This window comes from Sphaeramia orbicularis, chromosome 22 (genome assembly GCF_902148855.1).
Source record: "Sphaeramia orbicularis chromosome 22, fSphaOr1.1, whole genome shotgun sequence".
NCBI classification, from domain to species: Eukaryota; Metazoa; Chordata; class Actinopteri; order Kurtiformes; family Apogonidae; genus Sphaeramia; species Sphaeramia orbicularis.
The window spans coordinates 41,372,352-41,395,273 of NC_043978.1; the positions used below are offsets into that span (position 1 = coordinate 41,372,352).

At 36.9% G+C, this 22,922-nt stretch overlaps 1 protein-coding gene across 1 annotated transcript in view; it reads right to left on the bottom strand.

Moving 5' to 3' along the window:
• alk (ALK receptor tyrosine kinase) overlaps positions 1-22,922 on the bottom strand; it is a 405,435-nt gene that overhangs the window by 82,790 nt on the left and 299,723 nt on the right. Inside the window, exon 6 of the mRNA XM_030126874.1 lies at positions 7,575-7,706. Within this exon, the coding sequence (XP_029982734.1) occupies positions 7,575-7,706 (132 nt within the window). The remainder of the gene's footprint in view (positions 1-7,574; positions 7,707-22,922) is intronic.

Genomic DNA, 22,922 nt, shown 5'->3' on the forward strand with positions numbered 1-22,922 from the left:
TCTTCCACGTTGCACTTGCATTTATTTTGTTCCATCTTTACATAATGCTCTTACATCTAGCTACCTATCATACCCAACACTAGACATCATAAAAAAGCCTCTCCTTGTCTTTATTTTTGCCCTAAAAAACTGAGTGGAGACTCTAATTTGACCATAAGTGGTGTTGTACAACTGAATAGTGCTTAGCTATGAATGGAACAACCAAGCAACCTATTGGCTTCCTTGTGATCCAAGTTATATATAACAGACAGATGGATGGATGGATTTTCATCTGAAGGCACATTCTTTTTCCAGTCAATATTTCACTATTCGGTCTCTGAAAATTTATATTCTGCAACTTTAGTCATACATTTTATCAAGACTGAAATAATAGAAATCAATCAAATAACACCAGCTATTTATGAATTATAAAATATGAAAAAGATGGCACAAAATGGAAAATGCAAAAAAAAAAAAAAAAAAAGAAAGCAGTGATATTTCAATGCTTAATTTCCTGAGTACTCTGCCCAAAGGATCTAATCTAATCTAAAACTCTTCTGAATTGTACTTCATTGTAGACAGTATACCTCACGTTTTGTCAACTAATTTAATTTCACTTGTAAATACACATCTATTCCTGACATTCACAGTGCAACACATTCCAAAAAGAGTTAAAATTGGGCAATATAGGAATCATATTTTTCTTAAAATAATTTAACAATCTAATGGGAATCAGAATTGAATATCACTCTGAAAGTGAGTGGCATTCTATGTGTAAAACACAGCAAACATCCACCAGCTCTAAAAACTGGTGAGAATTTGGCTGGAAAAACCTCATTCCTTTTTTTATTAAACCAAGCATAAAAAGCAAACAATGCAGAAAACAGCAGCAATGCTGGAGAGGGTGTGGCCACATGAATGACAACCACTCAAATATTTCATCTGAGGATTAAGGTGGGAACTTTCAATCGAAGATGGGAGAAATGGACCATATTCAAGGACACTAATTCTTGTTACCAGATCTGATGTGGAAAAGCAGACAAGTACATAAGGAACAGCATCCCCCCTTGTTATTTTGTGCTTTCTTTTGTTGTTACTGTACTGTAAATGTGTTTGAAAATTTTAAAATAAAATGTAAAAAAAAAACATAAAAAAAAAAAATAATAATAATAATAACACTGGTCTACAAGGAAAATGCTTCCAGAATAAAAGTAATGAAATTTGACCACATGAGAGTCACTGATAAAGAAAAATCAAGTAAAAAATGCTGGTTGGCTGAACTTTCCAAGATAAAGCCTTGTGTCAAAATGTGAAATTCAAGAATTAACGAGAGAATGGGTTTGACTCAAAAGGAATATTTGTCTCAGAGCTACAAGATCTACTTCAAAACACTGTCTGCACATTAAAATACATTCACGTTACAGGTTCTATTTAGTGGAAGATTTCTAAAACTATTATATAAATGTACATAAACCAATATATATGTGTAATAACACTTAATCATATACCTTGAAAACATCAGCAAACCGGCACTTTTGTCATTTATTTTCAAATTAATCTTATTAAAATACGTAACATTTAGCACATTTAATCTCTGAAGCAAATCATTTCTAAAAAATTGTAGACCAGTGTAATCCTACTATAATGGACGTTCTGTGTGTCTTTGTCCGGCGTTTGTCCGACGCGTGTCCGACGTGTGTCGCAGCACGGGAGGGCGTATGGGTGCAGTGCCGCTGTTACACCATGGGAGGGCGCTATCGTACAATGGCACCACGGGTACAATGCTGCTAGTAATAATAAATGAAAAACTATGCGATGTGAGATGTTGATGTGATAATAATATGGTAGAAACAGTTATTAAAATGTCAAGATGTTCCCAAAAGTTTGGACAGTAAAGTATTAATAAATGTGTAATGTTTCCACACTTTTATTTAAAAGATGTTAAGGGGCTGATGAAATGAGTCTGAAATTGTGTCTTAAGAACTGCTGTTGTTACATATTGTGTTTCAAGAAGCTCCACACACACTCTGTTGTGGCCAAGTATGGATTACATCAGACCAGTCCACCACATGCAGCCTCCTCATCCTCACACACACTTACATTGTTGAAATATGCATAGATGTCACCGGAAAAGTCATGACGGCAGGATGTGTTGCTCCAAAATCCCAATGTACTTTTCAGCATTAATGGTGCACCACAGAATTGCAAATGACCATGACACCTTCCATTTCCTCTCAAAAAGACGTGGATACTGATTGGTCTGAGCACAGTCCCTGATTCCAGTGAATGATGGTCACTCAGAGAAATCGACAATATTTCTGGGCACAGTTAACATAAGGCTTCCTTTTGGCTCAGTAAGGTTTGTATGGACATTTGTTCTAAGGGCATGTCAGAAGTTTTCCATAAGTAATCCTGAACTCATGTGGCTGTACCAGTGACAGGGGAAGGATGGTTCTGGATCTGGTGTCATCTGAGGGATCAGAGTTCACAGTTTTCAGCTTATGCTTGAACCCCTGTCAATTACACTGAAATACATTCAGGTTCCTTGAAACTTTTCATTCTTTTCTCCACTGTAGAAGCCATAAATATCCAAATCTCCTCCTATTTTGTTGAGGAACATTGTTTTAGACATCCTCAAAAATATTCTTATGTGTTGGGGATGGCTCATCTTTGAGTTTGAAGAACTCACTTTTTTTTCCTGTCAAATCATGATCTCACTGATTTTCTCAAATCACAGTCACGCGATTATTGTAAGTAGTAGCTTTAAATTAACTTTTTTCTAACTCTTTGGAATGTGTTGTAGTCTGAATGTTGACAATGGATGTATATTGATGAGAAACATAAAATGACAAAACATAAAAACATAAAATATGCTATTTTAATTCAATTTGCATTTAAAAAAGGTCACAATCAATTTTAATATCCCCCATTTTCCATGCCATTCCAACTTTTTTTTTTTTATCTTGTGGTACAGGTGCATCTCAAAAAATTAGAATATCATGAAAAAGTACAATATCTTTTGTCACTCATTTCAGAAAGTGAAACCCATATACGATATAGACTCATTAGACAGAATGAAATATTTCAAGCCTTTATTTCTTGAAATTTTGATGATTATGGCTTACAGGTAATGAAAACCCAAAATCCAGTGTCTCAGAAAATTAGAACATTACATAAGATCACTTAAAAAATAATTCTTAAAACAGAAATGCCAGGCTTCTGAAAAGTATGTTCATTTCTATGTATTCAATATTTGGTTGGGCCTCCTTTTGCAAAAAAAGAAATAAAGGCTTGAAATATTTCAGTCTATGTCTAATGAGTCTATATAATGCATGGGTTTCACGTTCTAAAATGAGTGACAAAAAATATTGTACTTTTTCATGACGTTCTAATTTTCAGAGATGTACCTGTGTTTTTTAAATATTTTTCTTTGATAGCTCCTGGTAAATTCTAATAATTTTTCTTTCAGATTTTAACTATACCTTATAGAATAATATTATAGTTTTAAATCAACCTAGAGGAATAGCACATGAACCTGGAGCTCCATCCTGCTGGTTGAAGGACAAAAGGTTAAAGAAGTGCTACCGTTATCCAATCCAATCATTCCATTTTACTCATCCATGAGGTGTGTTTCTGAACTGTTTAAATGTATGTCACACTGCAGTTAACAACCACAGGTAACACTGAGAGGGGCTGAAATTTGCCTTTCTTTTGTGTTTTTCCCTCAAGTTTACTTAATGCTCCTTTTATCCCAACTACTGTGAGAGGCTATTACCTAAGTGCCATGATAACAGTATGCTTTTTGGAAATGGTCTCATCCAGATAATGGCACCGCAACTGGTCTGAGCAGAGATCACAAAGCAGGTATTTTTCAAGGGAAAGAAAAATGCCTCCTTTCACAATAATGCAAATTTTTATGCATACATGACGCTTTTTGTTTCAATCCCCCACCCCAAATGCCATCAGAATGAAACATTTCATTTCAGTGTAAGGAACTACAAAGGAAGGCACAAAAATGGAAGCAATTGTTTTCTCTCAAACAAACAGAGGATGTCCTGACTTTTAGGGATAATAAGTGAATTTCATGTCCTCTTGTGTCTCATGAGTCAGGCTCCATGTTATATAAACCAGTTAGTGTCACTTAGATGTTCTTCATGCAAAACATAGAGATTCAAAGTCACATCATATGAAAGCTGCTCATGACATGAATGCAGAAGTCTGCCATGATGTCACTTCAGACAAATCCACACACACTAGATCTGTACAGACGTGTCACTCGCAGTGCTTTTTGCAACCTAAGCTATTCTTCATCCTTTAAGTTTCCATTCTGAAATGATTCAACCTGAAACACTTTACCCTCATTTAATGAGATGTGAACAAAGGCTGACATAACAGAGTTCCTGTTACCTTCATGAAAACTGACATGAAATACTTAAATCTTTAGAAATGACACCTAATAATGTCACTTTCAATGTTAAATCGAAACTGCTCTAGTGATCTATGTGAGGACAAAATGGCACAATCAGACGACAGCTTTAGTAATAATGTGTGATTGCACAGACATGTGCTCTTATCATGTGTTATGAATTATTTCCCTGACCTGAAGTAAAGTGGGAGCTTTACAGTCTTCTAAATAAGAAGAATTATTACACTGCCAAATGTGATCAGAGTTTTGAAACAATACAATTACAGTTATTGTTGTAAAATCCCTGCATGCTTTTTGGGATGTAGTTTGGAAGCAAATGAGAACATAAGTGAACATAAAAAGAAAAAGCACAGCAATAACCAAGCTCTGTATTGTCAAATGAGCTTTGGAAGGAACACTCATCTATCTTCATCAATGTTTCAAGAAAAAACATAAAAAGATTCTAAACAGTTACCACTTTTAACTTCTGCTTGTATGTACCTCTGATCTGCGCAGCAGCTCTCTGTAGTTGAAGGGAAACTATGGAGCTGGAAAGCAGTGGGGTGTCTGCAGGATTTCAGATCAACCGCAGGAAGCCGTTACTCTCAAAGAGTGAAAGATGCGCTTATGCATAATGATGCTGTTGTAGGATGGGGAAGGAGATCCGTGGGGACTTTATTTTTCTTATATGTCAGGAATCTTCGTGATTGACATAAACTAAGTTTGTTCTTCCTGTGTCTCTCTCGACTTTTTCTTGTTAATGAGCCTTGGCACAGCTTATCAAGGATTTACACAGATCAGATCAGATGAAGATGAGTCATGCATAGATCATAGAGAATGGGCTATCACAATCTATGTGATTTGGGCAATGGGGGGCTATTGTGACAAGTGAGAGGAGATGAAAATGGAACAAATGGGTACAAGTTAGAGTATTGTGTTGTAGAGAGATAGACAAGAGGTTAAAATAGACACAGGCCAGTCTCTGGATGGGCTGATATAAAAACATACAGAATGCAATGTTGGTTCAGAGGGGATTATTACTGTTTTAGGGACAGACTGAGAGACAGTGAGTGAGCGGGCCTTCACTCAAGGTAAACGACAGCTGGCCTTCACACTGCTAATGTGCTTGCATTCGAAGGGAACAGAATAGGGAAAATAAGTACAAACATGAAGGACTGAGGCCTTAGATGTCAGTCTGTTACCATTTTTGTACTAAAATTATATCCACCCAGGTACCGATGTTTGTGTTTTTATCACTGTCAATGAGAGGTGGGTGGATAAATAGGTGCGATTAGTTCAGTCATTAAACCAAGGGATGAATGCCAATTATTTCCAAGTGTATCCTTTCTCACTGAAGACAAAAGCCAGATATTACTCATTTTATTGTATTGTTTGAAAGGTGTGTGTAAGTAAGGGGTTATATGTAGTATTGATATTCCAAACTCTCAACAGTAAGAGGATGTTGCATAATGCAAACTTAGAACTACCAAAACCACCAATGAGTCAACACTACGTATCCAAAAACTGTATCACTCAATCAATAAAGTATAAAGTTCATTGTTAAACACATCTGTATTATGCTATCATCAAGTTTTGTTCTTCAAACTAAAATATTAAAACAAACTAAAATAAAACGTGTCTTATAATCTTTATGTATCAGCTAATAGTTTACATTACAGTTCTGTTTTCTGTTTGGCTTGTCTTGTCAATAGCTGCACTAAAGATCTGTTTGGAATCATCCAAACAAGATCAGAACTGTCACAGTTTAGTCTAAGCCCATTATCAACAAATGGTGAATTTAGTAAAGATAACAACATCACATAATAAATTAACACCTTCATAAGCCTCATAATCAAACTCAACCATGTAGAAAAAAACGCTGTGATTTAAGCATTAAACTCTCTTTTTTTCATTTAGAGCTGTGTCCAGTGGGGAAAACAACAGTGCATCAGGCTTTTATCACTTTGTCACTTTATAAAACTGTAAAAGTTGTTTCATGGTGGTCTTTATCTCTTCTTGTCACATGCTTTGGTCACAGGCCCTATAGGGTTAGTTTTCCTCCCCATGGGAGACCAGCGGACTGACTCAATACTCCCTCTAGTGGTCACATAAACCCCCAATTGCACTTAACTGAAGAAATTCAGTGTATATCTCTACAATAAAATATATTGGTGCCTTTGGCAGAAATTTATAACTCTTTATTCTAAAGTAGAAATACTACATATAGCCCCTTTAAGTACACAAATACTAGGGTAGTCTTCATTACATGTAAAATGCATGCTACACTCATTCATACTTTTCAGGAACTGTGTGAATGAAGTCAGTGATGTGTCAAAGTTGTTTTTTTTGACTGATTATTTTTGCACAAATGTCTGACTTCAGCTTAAACAATAATGTCAGACTCACACATATAGTTACTACACTCAGATGGAGATTATACCCTTGGGCTACCCTCTTGGGCCAATTAGTTGAGATAAATCCTACAGCAGTAGAAAAGAGTCACTGGCTGGGATTTTCTCCCTCTTGTTACACCCTTATCTCTTAGCTCCCACAGTTAACAAACCTATAAGCACATGGGAGCAGCCATCATTTTAATAAGCACCTCATGGGAGGCTGACCTGAGCTGTGAGCTGAAGCAAATTAATTCTGCTGTAATATGGGTGAAAATCTCTAAAATCAAACTACAACATTTAAAAAATTGTAGGTGGTTAACGGAATTGAACTGTGCTTATAATGTGAAAATGTATGCACGCAGGAATGACTGAAAGCACCCCATTCACACACACATACACACACACACAAACAAACAGTGTGCCTGGGGGACTGAATAAGATGTCAGCAGACTTGGCTAGTGTTCCTCCCAGTCCTCTGGAAAGGCAGAAAACAAATGCGCAAAGAGATAGAAATAACAACCATGGAATATGTCAAGGGTGAGAAATGCTAGCCAAGCATAGCTATACTGCTTTTTCATATCTTTCTGCGTGCCTCTGTCAGGAAAACTCATGCACACGTTCAGTTGTTGCTCTGTTGAGCAGGATGCAATGACTTCATTAAAGACGACTTACTGCAGCTGACCGACTTCACAACTCGGCCGTTTCATCGCACAGATGGATACAGGAGAGCTGACCTGTCAGCTCCCCTCATGTGCATTTTCATAAACAGCAGTGTTCCTGTTCTATGGTCTACTCACGGCACAGGTCGCCTTCATCATCTCCGAGTGGACAGTCTATCTCAAAGTCGCACAGTTTGTCCATTGGAATCCCAGGTCCCTGGTAACAGTGGTATTGGCCCTCCAGGGTGATGTTGGGACCAGGTGAAGTAGCTAAGCAAAGAAAAGACAAAAACAGAACAATCAGACAATCATCTAGTTATATTAAACGTTACCCCAAACACTCACTGTTAACAGAAGCATTTGTAATGTAAAATCTTTGAGCAGTCAACCTTAAAATATCCATTTTCTCATTTGCAATAATACCAGACAATGTGTTATGATAATATAGAATAATGAAAAAAATCTATTTATGGAACTCAGTTTTAAATTATGTGTTGGGTTTAGTTTTTTAATATTGCTGCAATATTGCTACACTTCTAGACACTAAAACAAGCAATGGCTTAGGTAAAACATAAATTCCAAACAGCAGAAAATATCTGGTTACTTTGTGGAAGTACATCAGTCAATGACAGAGGTAAATATAAGCTCTGACGGTGAACACTGCATGCCATCCACACACTGCCTGTACTAACATAAATAGCTTGGCCAGTGCTGCATAAGGATGGTTTTGAATACAGTATATCTATCAGACACCAACATATGCAGCAAAAACAATGACCTAGATACTGTAGCAGGTAGTACAGGGGAGGGAGCACACGTACACACATACACACCTACACACACCTACACACACACACACACACACACACACACACACACACACACACACACACACACATCAACTGATAACAACTGGTCTCAACAACTCTATCACAACCTGGGACATTTGCATACCAATGCAAATCAGAGAAGTGATATCTGACTGCTCACCTCCACTGTAATCACCTGAAGCTGATCACAGTAAAGAGAACAAAACAGGAAAGTGGAAAAAAATGCTCTGCTGATGAGGATCTTTTTCCTCCACTCTCATGAGGAGGAAAAAAAACAGAAAGCGATTCTTATCATGAGTGACTGGCTCCGCTTACTGTAGCTTGCCCTTGATCTGTATTATGGAGATTTGTTCCTTGTTCAGATGAACATGGTCTCGGAAGTCTGATAATGTTGAAGCCACGACTAAGAGGAAGCACAGTGCAAATGCTGTTACCTGAACTGAGACTTGATAGGCATGAATCCTAAAGTTATTTTATATAGTCCTTTACATTTAAGATGGCAGTTTTCTGTGTGACATAATGAAACAAGCATATTCTGTTTCTGTATCAGTTTTCTCAAGCCAAGAGCTTCACTAGAACACAACCACACAAACTACATTATTGATCTGATAGGACAGAAACTAATAAAACATTGAAAACACATTTGTTGATGCCCCACTAATAGAGATACATTACACTTGATTAATCAGCTAAAATTATTATTGAATGGTTTAAAAAGTTTGATGCAGAGTTTTACATTGGCCATTTTACAATAAATAAATGGGTCTATTTCCATGTGTTAAAAGACATATTTGCATCTTTCTCAACAAGCTGACACATCCCAACCAGAAAATATGCAATATAAAGATTAAAAACACAAACGGGGCTCTTTACTGCCACTCTTTCTTAGAAGCTGCACAAAAATTGCAGTCTAGTTATAAAACAGATGAAGGCAGAAATTTCACAGCTATGCCTGATTCTTAGCACGTCACAATTCTTCTTTTTCACAGCAGTTGAGAAACCTTAAGGTCCAAAAAGGGAACTGGCACAGTCAACTCTATGGATTAAATCGAGGGGGTGGCATTTTATAATGGACAAAAACATATTAGTCAGGGGCCTCCCAGAGTCCAGTAATGTGGCAAGCTCCTAATGGTTGCAGAGAGACACATCAATGACTAACCTTGTTCTAATTCTCTGAGAACATATTAGTCTGAGTAAATGACTTTGATAATGAATATCCTTTATGTCAGAGCTGCAGATGTGAGTAATCTATCAGCGGTCTTGAACTCTTAACATATGCTTACATGAAGCTACAGAATCACAGACATGTGACATTTACAGAAGAGCAGAGAAGCGAGCAAATTTACCATTTTATTCAAATGAGGTGAGACGCAGCTTGTTTGTTTATGACCAACTGTGGCAGTATAGATGCATTTTTTTCAATGTGTATTCAGTCATGCTCAACACATGCATTATGCATCTGTTGTGCTCGGTGGCTTCCTCTCTGTATAATGTTGACACCTCAAGCAGAATGATTTATCAAAAAAGAAAAAAAAGTTATCTGGAGTACACTGGAACCTTTGGGCAAGGTATGTAAATCCAATGATTTATCTTAGTTTGATGACAGCGGAGTAAAAAGTACCAAAGTGGCGATGTCACTGAACTTTCAGCTCCCGGAGCAGGTAAGTGCAGCCAGACATGGCCGCTGCACTCCTGGCCTACCGCAGTTCTTAAATCACACTTGTCAGATTGAAAACAAGTGGGTCAGTGGGGGATGAATTGCCTGTGGGAGTAAGTGAGTTTTGTTATCCGTATTCTCATGGGGTTGGTTTGGCTTTGTGAGGGGAATGATGTATGAGAGGCGAGGAGCTGGGGAGGTGACTGGAGAGGGCAAAACAGCAGCTGATAAATGACAAAAGAGATACGCAAAACACTGGAATACAGCCACTTGTTGGATGTGGTTAAATTGTGAACAATTACAGTTCATCAGAAAGACCTAAATAACTTGCACTCAGAGAGAGGTAGTTTTCTTTTCCACCACCCTGGCTCTGAAATCCCTTTTATTATATGCAGGAATGAAACAACCTTTCACATTTACTGTACTTACATAATGTAAACAGCTGTGCAGAGCAGCACAGTTACATTTATTCTCAAGTTCCAGGGTATTACACCAGATTGCTTTGGAAAAAAATATCTTATATGCCAAGTTTTTACAGGTGTATGAGACATTTTCAGGGGTGGAAAAATGCCTGCATTTCAGTCACAATAGGAAACAAATGCTGCAGGACACAAAACTTTCATAAATTCACACACACAGCCTCTAAAAAACAATATTTCCATCTTTTTCTGATGATTGTCCTGTATAAATCTAATTTAGTTTCACTTATTTTTCTTAAATCATTGCAAAATAATATTTACCATGAGCATCTTTCATTTAGTAGGGAGGAGGGCTACCGGTCAGTCTCAGAAGTGTTTATTTCTGAACATTTGCAACTAATAAACCTAAAAATATAAAGTCTATCAAGAAGTACTGTCTGGAGGTGACATGCACACACACATATTATGTCATTATATAATATCATTATCTTTATATCAGTATGAACAGCTGCAGCTCCCAAATAGATGTGACATTGTTTTTGCTTGAGGACATCGGGCTTACGGTGTAATGAATAAATACCTCATAAATAAATAATGGCGGATTGATTGATAAGCTCTACAAATGCACTTGTACGCACACTATATTTTACTCTTAACAAAATAGTGTAAACTACAAATTTGATAATTGTGCAAAAACATTTAATGTACTCTCCAATTTTACCTCATGTCCTTGTACACAGTACTGCCAGGAAAGAATATAAAACCCTCCAAAATTCTGACACTTCTTCATGAAGTAGATGAAAGAGGAGACGAAGCAGTTCTTTTTGTCCAGACCAGATCACACCAGATACCAGTGAGACACGTACCAGTGTATGTTAAACCAAAGATCAGAGCCCTGTTCAGAAATATTCACACTGGACCGTCTTGCATTAAATGAGCTCTAGGTAAGAGCTGCACCACAGCGCTCAGATCATTTGTACTTTCCTGTAAGTCTTGTTTTTGAATGTTTACTTAAAAATCCTCTAATATGTTCAATTTGTTAATTTTTTAAGGTGTCAAATCAAGTTCAAGACAAGTTTGCTGTGTGTGGGTTGAAAACAGAAACAAGTTTAGGGTATTTGAAAATTCTGTTTCACTTTTTCTCTTCAAAAAAAAAAAAAAAAAAAAAAATCCATGTATCAGATTACCAAACAAATCTGACTTATTTTGCAAAAGTCATTCATGTCATCTGCCTACAGGCTGACTAAAAGTTTATTATTTAGGTCTAACTGTAGAATCCTGAGTACTGTAACAGTGTGTAGTTAGGTAGTAGTATATACATGAAACAAACATACACATATATACAGGTATACATATAGTCACATACATAGATACGCATGCACGCACACACACACACACACACACACGCACGCACGCACGCACACACGCACACACGCACACACACACACACAGTTGCCCATAAAACTGGATTTAAAAAAAAAAAACAACAAAAAACTCTTGTCATCAAATGATTGTGACAACATGATTTGTTCTTAAACTGTATCTGAGACTCAGTATGTAATCACTGTACCAATCAAATCAAAGGTGATTACTGAAGTTTATAAATAGGAATAAAAAGAGACATGAGTCTGAAAGCCAAATGATTCCAACCTTATGGGTAACACTGTACATTTGCATACACATATATATGATAAACGCATACACATACCCATATACACATACATACCTGATTGCATGTACATGCAAATAAAAATCTCACATAAAGACCCTCAGTGATAATCTAACATCTTGACTACTTTTGTATTGCTTTTTAAACTGCTTCATGTTTCGACCACCTCAGAGCTCTACATTCAAGCTGTACCATAACTTCACTCACTTCTGTTGGTTTGTAAAAATCTTAAGTCAGAAAACAAATGCCAGTGGTCTGATGCAAATAAAGATGTTGTTAGTGACAGCAAGAATTTTGAGAATGAACTACAATGGTTTGAACAATAACACCAGCTGAAGGCAAGACAGTACTTCACATTTTATTGTGTTTGCATAACTGTGTCATGCACATCACGTTCTGGAGATTCCACTGATAGAGATGTCTCTTGGCAGTATATCATGAGATCATGCAAAGCAGTTTTGTCATGATTTGAATAAAAATTTTAGCTGCACTTTGATGGGGATTGCTTGTAAATTTGACTACAAACAGATTAGTCTCGTTAAAGTGAAGCTGTAAAAACACAGTCACGGAGAGGCCAGACTCAGTGAAATTAATGTGGCTATTGTTTTCCTACGCATGAGCAAGCATGTCAGTCTGATCCTGAAATCCCTGTGTGTGCTCCAAAATCAACCCTGCTCTGCTGGAGTTTGTCAGAAAAACATACAAATATACAGAAACAAATGAGTCTTGCCAACTTTTAGCAATAGTTAGAAGTCGGGTAATCAATTTAGCTATTTAATTATGGTTTACTGCTGTACTGACATTTTCATCTGTATTTTACAAGAGTATTCATTTACCTCACATTTTTGTTTACTTGTATTCCCTACATTTTAACTCATATATCTTAGTCTGCTCCTTACATTTTCAAAACAGTCTCTTCACACATTTTTTAATGCATTTGAAGGAAATTATCAGTCGTTTCTTCTGAACATCAGGACTGTTTTGAAGTAAAACAGATAATAACACACAGAAAAGACAATTTGTCTATCCATTGGTATGATTCATAATAAATACATTGTGTGTTTTCTTGTTGACACTGGAGTAAACGTGTTAATATTTTTCAGTATATTGTTAGAATGTTTCAATAAATGTTTTAATGTATTAATGTGATGTAAAGTTTAAGGAGCTTTGTAGACAAAAAGTTGCATAAATGTCAGTCAAAACGTTTTTTTTTTTTTTTTTTTTTTAACTTTGACTACATTTCAGAGTTTGTACTTTCTCTGCTTTTACTTGAATAAGACATTGAATGATGGCTAGCACTTTCCCCCAGAGTCTTTCTTCACACAAGGATGTTCACTTTTACTTGAGTAAAGGATGTGTGTTCTTTTCCCACCTCTGTCCATTGTCATGGGACACACATCTCGAGGGGGCTGTGCATACGGGGCACCACAACGCTGCCACAGCACTGAAGGCGGAATCTGGAGATATTCATAGAGATTTACAATGGCCGTGATACTGAAGATGGATGCAGCTGAGTTTCCCACTGGACAGTCGACAAGATGAGAAGTATTCGCTCATGAATTCAATTAACTGCACACAGCTACGCTCGATTGGTCAGAGCTCGGCCCAATCACTATGACTATCTGTTATGCTCCCTACAGGGGAGACAGCAGCATGCAGGAGCAGACTGCAAGAGCAAACCAAAATAACACTTTTAGCATCTTTTCGACATTCTATTCAGAAAAATTACAGCAGCACGAAGAATGCATTTGCTAAAGTGTCAAAAGGTGATTCTGGCAAGTTTGTCAACACCGCTGAGACTTAACCCCAAAAAGGTGATATATAATATTAGATTTCAGCTTGTTGTTTGAGGTAAACTACTATTTAGCTCTGTTTGGGCTGTAATTCCCCACAGGAATTCCCCACACTTTGTAATTATATCGATCTATTCTAACAAAACACTTGTAAGTAACTTGTACAAAAACACACATTGCACCACAGAAACAAGACAATAAAACACACTTTTTAAGAAACCCCAACAATCATTGATAATTTTCAGTATCGTAAGATAAACAACTTATTACCAGTGAACAAAACTTAGCACAAGCTTAACTTTAGAAGAAAATGTATCCCACTGTGACTAAGTATTGAAAAGTCATCATCTGTCATTTATGTGAGTAGTGTGACTGTCAGGGTTTTCTGGCAAAATATATACAAAAAAAAAGTTATTATTATTATCATTATTATTATTATTATTATTATGATTATTATTTTTTTTTTTTTTACAAATGTATGACTAAATAAGCTATGCTCAAATTAGTCACAATTACATTTTCTCAATAGCAAATAAGATATAAATTAACAACATTAAAAAAAAAATGATGAAATGAAATGTTTAATCTGCCAAAAAACAGAATATCAAAAAGCTCTTCTGAAGGATGTTTTTATTTCAACTATCTGCCTTGAAAATATCATGCATTACTTAGACATTTATATTTTGAGGAAGGATGTAAATTACTTTTCTTTGTCACCTTCGAGGCTGTCTGTGTATCCACCGCTATGGATCTGAGAGGTTAAGTAAACATTATTAGTGACTTTGGCAAAGCACAGAGACAGAATGGTTATGAAGGTGGCCTTTAAAACCATTAGCATTATACTCAAGTATAAGGTTCACACTCTGAAGGTATGTGGATACAGGAAATTAACAACATTTCACATCTCAAGTGGAATAATACCTCTGCAAACCAAAATTGACATGTATGAAAAGGTTGTTTATATAATTCTCTGTCTCTGAGAATTAATGGTGTCAAGGTAGAATCTGCTCATATCAAAGGGTGACACTTGTAGACTACTCTGCTGATGCAATATATACCAGCAGTATTTCAGATTAACTTCCACAGCTTAGAAACAAAAAGTTTCCAGGTTGAATCATCAACATAAAACATTAAAAACTCCTCTTAAGAAGTCTGAGAACATAAAAAACATCAGGGTAGAAGTTCTCTACAACTCCCAGCTTCTCTGCACAGGGGGAGGATTTAGAGTATGATATTGAGGAAAGCGTTTTTGTTTTCATCTCCATTGACAAAGCATTTCATTCTACTACTACTTGGATCTGGGCTTCTTGTAGTAATGGCAGCCAGCGCTCATGGGTAATGTAGTATTAGAAGAAAGCATCATTATTGGGATAATTAATGTACAGTTCAGGTCATTTCAGGTCAAATTAGATGGACGGGAGGGGCTAAATGACCCACTGAAACAGAGGAAGGTTTGGGATGCTGTATCTTAATTGCTGACTCCTCTTTCCTGGGACATTAGAGATCTCCTCTTCTTTGCCAGGTCAGAGTTGATTTAGACATCTGTTCCATTTCGCATATGTATGCTTTTGACACTTTGCTTGGTGCCCTGGGCCATTTAACACTTGCTCAATATCTTAAAACGAAACTGCCTGTGTATATTGCCTTGGAAAGGTGCCTGCAACAGAAACAGTTTGTGTTGAGGGGATGCTGTTCGCAGAAAGGCCTAAGGCAAGAGATTAGAAGTGGAATGTGATGAAGCTTAGTACTGCCAGACAGGGTGTTGTCTTGGCAGGGTGTATGTTCGGTTAATTGATGAGTCATGTTTTTTTTTTTTTTCTTTTCTTTTTAACTTGCTACAACTTTTTTTGTTGTTTGCTTTGGGCAAACAATGTGCGACTCCAACCCAGTTTTGAAGTTAAATTACCTTGAAGATATCTGGCAGGTAGATGAACTGTTTCCTGCCCTCAAGGCTCCTAAAGGGCCTGACCAAAAATTAAAGAGCACATCCTTTCAACAGACAAAGCTTTTAATGCATTTAAGAATCAGAAATGCCACGAGTATTTTGTTATCAAAATTTACGCTTAGGTTTGATTTTATTTTAAGTCAAAAAGAAAATTCCCACTGACTGTGCTGAGTAAAAAATATGTTTCCTTTCTTTGCATGAAGCAGCAATATATGGTCGGAAGAGCTACAGTAGTCCACATTATTTCTCTTGCATAGTCATACCTATTTCCACACTTTGTTAAAGGGGCTACATCAGTGGCGACTCCTGACAAATTTCTCAGGCAAATGTTGTGATGATGGCCAAGATGTCCCATTCAATTGGTAAAATAATAATAAAGTCAGATAGCTAACTTTACAATGTTGCATTATTTAATTTGTTTTTCCTGTTTAACACCAGACATGAATTGTACATACTGTGCAGTATTTTTGTACAGCTATATCAAGTTAAATGTCTCAAATACAATAAATTTTGTTCCCCAGTAAAACACTTCCACCGTGGCCATCAACAGAGACATCATTATCTACCAGTTTACCCATGAAATCACAGCAAGCACAGTCTACAATTTATAGTCATCATGGACGCCATAGTGATAATCAAATCAAATCAAATAATACAATCATCGAAACTATAATTAATCAAATCATTTCAGAACATATTCAGTATATATTTGGCTGGGAATATGCAATCAATACAACTATTTACAATTCAACATTTGGAGAGTACAACATAACACAACTCACCATTTAATAACACACTCACTCACCACTTGTATTGAAATTTTGCTTGCCTCTCTTTCAAGCAGCCAAAGTGATCAATGACCGTCTCATTGAAATCAGGCATGTTCCGGACAAGTTCTCTCTCCATGGAAAGCATAGCCAATGCATTCAGACGTTCCTGTCCCATTGTATTTCTCAGGAACGTCTTGATTCTGTTTAAGGTAGACAAACACCTCTCAGGGCAGCCGTGGCTCAGAAGGTAGAGCGGGTCATCCAATAATGCTGTTCGAATCCCACTCTGTCCTAGTCATGTGCTGTTGTGTCCTTGGGCAAGACACTTCACCCTCTTGGCCTCCAGTGCTGCTACTCACACTGGTGTATGAATGCGTCTGCATGTTCAGTGGTAGTTGGAGGGGCCGTAGGCACAAATTGGCAGCCACACTTCTGTCAGCCTGCCCCAGGGCAGCTGTGGATACATGTGTAATTTACCACCACCAGAGTGTAAATGTGTGAATGAATGAATAATGGATCCATTGTACACGCTTTCAGTATGTGTTCATATAAAAGAAGATCTAATCCATTAGGTTCAATCTTGCAGTCTCCCGATGCGTGCATGCGCTGTGCATATCGTCCAAGCACGCATCAGTACGTATGATGAAATCACACAGGGGCAAGCCCTCCTGGAGCCCATAGAAAAGAATTGTAGGGTCCGAAATTTGAAAAAGAATCTCAACATATAAGTCTATGAAAGCGCCTGGGGCGATTTTCACTCTGACTGAAATTGCCCCAAGGGGGCGGGGCTGCTGGTTAGAAAGTGACATTCAGGCTGCTGAATGTCACAGTGATATTCAGGCTGCTGATTGGACAATTATATTAAAACCTGCAAAATAAACTCTTTTTTTCTCTCTTTTTTTCGTGTGGCTTAGGGAGGGCGATTGCCCACTATGGGCCAGCCGCCCCTGGGCTACATGTAGTATTTCAACTTTAAAATATATAAAAAAATGTCCTATGATGACCATTTGAGTGTAATAGCTCTAAAGTTATGCCAAATATGTCAATGTATTGGATTGTAGAGATATTAACTGATTACATTTACCCCAATGGAGGTCTGGATTTGTGTGGCCACTAGAGGGAGTAGTGAGTCACTCTGTTAGTGTTCCATGTTAAGGAAAACTAACATCATGGGGGCTTTGACCAAAGCATCAGAAAGGGATGAGACTGAATGAGAACCACTAAGAAATAACTTGTAGAGTCACAGAAAGTGACATAAAAGTGGGGTAAAATCTAGAAGTGCTGGACACAACTCCAAATGATAAGAATGGAGTTAGATACTGAAATCCAAATGTTTCTTCTACTTGGGTGAGTTTGATTGTGAGACGCATGAAGGTATAAAATTATGATGTCATTTTATTATCTTTGCTAAGTTCACTGTTTGTTGATCGACTGACTTTAACACACATTGTACGCAAAAGAGCTAAGTTAACAGAGCTATAATGTAAACTATCAGCTGATGCAGCACATGAAAATTATAAGACACCAACTGTAAAAATATCAATGAATATTAGTTTTAAGACAAAAACTGGATACCCTATTACAGATGTGTATAAACTTTATTCAGTGAGTGATACAGTCTGTGGATACATAGTGTTGATTTGTTGGTAGTTAGTCCTAAGTGTGTTCTGGTACGTGACTTTCCCCTGTTGTTGAGACTTTGGAATAATACTACATACCACCCCTTAAATGCTGTGCCAGTGCTGGAGATAAGCTTCCTTTCACTGTTGTTCTAGAAAAGGGCTAAACGTTCTCTGGGTTGGTTTGGCTAGTTCTTGAAACAAATCCCACTCTCCTAAGGTGGTGTTGAGCACAGCATGCAGTGACAGTGTTATTTGCCAAAATGATATTGAGACAGAAGTTGTTTTGGTGAACCATGTGAGAGGCAGAGAGCACACTGTGGTATTAAAATGACTAAATCTCAACAAAAGATAATGCCACATAAAAAAGCTTTGTCAAAACTTGCCATTTTCAGTGTGTAGTTGCAGCTCAGAGGTTGTTGGTTCACATAGCGAGGGGGGCTTTCAAAATGATATCACACAGATAGTGGAAGGAAGAAGAATGCACAGATACATCCTGAGAGTCACACTGGCACATTACTACAGTGAATGCAATAATGTAATAGCAAATGTTTATGAAAGCAGAACCAACAGCATAGCAGCATATAACCTGATATGTCTATTGATTCTAAACAAGAGGATAGAGGGATGTGTGTGTATTGACTGCCTTAAAAGGGTTTTAATGAAAGTTTTGATGAAATGTAGTCATACACCTATCAAATCCACTCCAGTACTGCTGCTGATTCTGACCCCACACAAACCCCCACATCTACAGAAGAGCTTAAAAGAACATTTGCATTTGGGTGCATCAATGAAACTGGTTCCTAAAAACAGGACATGGGGGCTAAAAATTCAGACAATATGTAGACTAATGTTATGAAGGAAGTTTGGAAGCACTTTGGGTCTGTTTTACTATTTTATTTTATTTTTTTTACTGTTAATATTTACTGAGATAAAAAAGGAACTATTTTTCATATAAAACACATTTTTATATCATTTTTCTATTATTTTCATACAAAAATCCACATTTAACACGGTGAAAAGGACATGAAAATTATACGCTACTATTTTTTTGAATATCTTTTTAGTCTCTCACAGGTACATTTTGGGAATCAAAGTAAATATGCAAGGCAGAGTGTTTCACAACAATGACCGCTGTTGCAAAATCACTTGCGATTTATAAGTCTTTGAATGAGCAGGTTCCGCATGTAACACGAATGGACACAATGGGTTACACACAAAACTAGCAATGAGACTGTCAATTCGTGAAAAATCCACGTCTGGATAAGACAAAACCTCTAGGATCACAAATTTAACACAGTGTCTTTATTTATAGCGGTATATAAGACCATTTCAAGACATGTTTTCCAGATTAAATGCACATAGGTAGCTTTTCCTGTCCTGGTTTTGGTCCTATTTTTGGCCCCAATATTTTACTAAAAAGTCATTAATTTTGGGATGGCTCAGAGCAAGAGTATAATTTTTTTTTGCATTCATCTGAGGTCATCATTAGGTACATCCTGGGGGGAAATATGTTACATTTCTTTTTCATTATTGGGTCTAAAAAAGCTGGAAAAGTGCCAGGTACCAAAATGAACTCAGTCTCATAGAAGCACCCGTTTGGTAAGTGTTTGGTGGATTAGTTATGTTTGTACAGAAGCTCTGCAGATCACTGTCAAATATATAAAGCACTATTAACCTTTAAATACATTTGTACATCACTTGTTTAATGCTGTCATGATTCATTTGATAATGCCTTCTGTTTCTCCAGAAACATTCACACGTTATATAAAGAATGCATACTTGCTGGTACCTTTATGCATTACAGTCACTTTCCTGTCATATTTCTTTATAAGCTGTTAATTGTTGTGTGCAGAGACTAACATTAGATCTGACACTTTCATGGGATTTTCATAATGGCCTCTGACTTTGCTCTTTTTTCTGATAAGATCCACAGAAAACATGTCACTGAACAGTTTTATTGAGACTTGAGCTGTAATAAAACTGCACTTGAACAAAAAGCCAGAGGGGAATTATAAGGGCTGAGTGTCGGTCACAAATGTCTCATCCAGATACTGTGTTGTTTTTTCATCTCATTTTCATTTTTATATACTCAAACACGTTTTACAACATAAAAAAAAAAAAAAAAATTATTTTACTGCAACTTAAAATTCTATTTTAACACGATATCATTTGAAGGGTTATATGTAGTATTGATATTCCAAACTCTCAACAGCAGGAAGTCGTGTACCAGAACATTCTTAGAACGACCAAAACCAAAGGGGCCAATGCTACATATCCACAGACTGTATCGGTCACTGAATAAAGCAGTGGTTCCCAACCTTTTTTTGGTTTGTGACCCCGTTTTAACATCACAAAATTCTGGTGACCCCAGACATTCAAAACGGAGACATTTTTTGCTAAAATGAATTTGTTTTTGATCATGTCATAGTTTGCTACTATGTTGCAAATAAATGGTAATTTTATACGCCCTTTAGGCTATATAATGTACCATAGTCCATACTCCTTATAGTCCATATAGTCCGTCCATAATAATATAATATTATTATGGATGGAGGCAGAAAAGCCAGGTGCAGATAACTGCACAGTGAGAATTTTATTTTCCTTGGTCAGGATATGTACAGTCAGTCCAGCTTGTATTTACAAGGCTGACAATTAATACTGAACAAACAAGAACTCAAACTGTGAATTATGAAAGAGCTGCAGCATCTGAAACCGACCACAATCAACATTTGAAAGATAAACAGTACCACAGTGCTTCAGTTTCAGCCTCAGAGTTTGTCATGTCTTTTATGTATTGGGATTGCATCTCTCAACTCACCATATATTTTTAATAAGTATTTTTTTAAAAATTGTATCAATTACTAGAAATTTCAGGTGATCCCATTTGAATTCCAGGCAACCCCATGTGGGGTTGTGACCCTAAGCTTGAAAAGCACTGGTCTATACTATCTAAGCAATTTGAATTTCATCATAAAAGTACTCACATTTGTTATCTAGCCTCACACTCAATTAAGGTGTACCAGGATGACACCATTTGCAGCTGAGTAGGGTTTGGCAGTATGAAAAAAAAAAAACCCTAATTACAGTACATGTAATTTAATTCATGGTTTAGGTGTAACAGTACCTTTTTTTTTTTTTTTTAAAGATTCAATTAAAAATGGTTAAAAAAAAAAAACCTCATAAGTTCCGTTATCACACTTATTTTTATAATTTGTTCGATAAAAATAGAAATGACTGCCTCACTAAGGGATTGCTCCTGTAATGGAAATGATATGTCTACCGAGGGACACTTTCTATTGTCACACCGTATATATCATCATATCACTTAACTATAGTACAAACTCTTCACTTTGTCTTGGATGGTCAGAGCACTTCTCAGAATCAGGTGTCTCACTTGCTCCATATTCGTTTCCTGCCTTTATTTGTGCCATGTGGAGGAACGCAAAGTATCAAACATAACGTGCCCACACTTGAAAAGCCTTGGCCTTCAGTCCACGCCAAAGTTTTTGCGCATACGGGCGGATGGACAGATGATGAACTGATGACAATACCCTGCAGCGAGGGCCGAGGGTAAAAATGTGGCTATAAAGAGTGTGACTTGAAACACAATACAGATGATACTGCATAATATGAAAACATTTTTTTCATCATCTCGTGATACCATAGTAACCCACAGGCCCTGAGCTACACAACACAAAACTTTGTTACCAGTGACATTCAGAGCTGGTTCATCTACTTTAATAGTTTCGAAAGCAGATGTCTCTCACCAAAAACGAATTGACAATGCCACAAAAACTATCCAGGCTGTCAACACAGGGACATAAAGTACAAGCTAAAGTTGTATTTGTGGAAGTCTGTAAGACATGTGATTCAAGCACAGTTTCAGGTCACTAGTTTGTTAAAAGCTGAAAGGGGTTATATACAGTATATCACTGATATTCCAAATTCCCTACAGCACAGAAGACGTGTTCCAGAACATACTTACAACTACCAAAACTGCCAACAGATCAACAGTATGTATCCACAGACTGTATTACTCACTGAATAAAGTATAAAGTTCATTGTTTACACATATCTGTATTATGGTATCATCAAGTTTTCTTCTTCTAACAAGAATACAGTTATTTTGACAGTCAGTCAAAATAACACTGTATCTTATAACCTTCACATGCTGCACCATCTGACAGTTTACAGTATAGTTCTGTAAACTGTTAGATTAGCTGTTTTTGGACAGAAACAGCCACAGCAAAATCACCTCATGGCTAGCTATTTTGACAGTTCATCAGTGAAGATAGATCTGATTCATATTTCCCCAATCCAATACATCGGCATATTTGGCATAACTTCAGAGCTCTTTAGTCATGTAGACATGTAGGTCCTATAAAGGAGTGACATTTTGCTTTTTTAAATGGAATTATGCATTTTAAAACATTTCCCTGTGGTCTACATAAACTGTAAATGCTATGCTTGGGTCTGAATTCTTCATGAAATTAAACTCCAGAGGTCCATCTTCAACCTTATTTCTGAGTAATGACACCAGAAAGGTTGTTTTGAGCGCTGACCCTTTAAATGCACATGAGCCACTTCACACCCCGCCCCCTCCAGGTTGTTGACTGTGCTGCTCTGTCCTCTTCAACCAACAACTGAACATTTTAGATAATCGGTTTGAAGTTTGGATATATTTTCAGTATGGACTACAACCGCTGCTGCTGACAAACGATTATGTCGTACTCAGAGAAATGCTCATCGGACGTCTTGACCTTATATGTGCAAATGCTGTG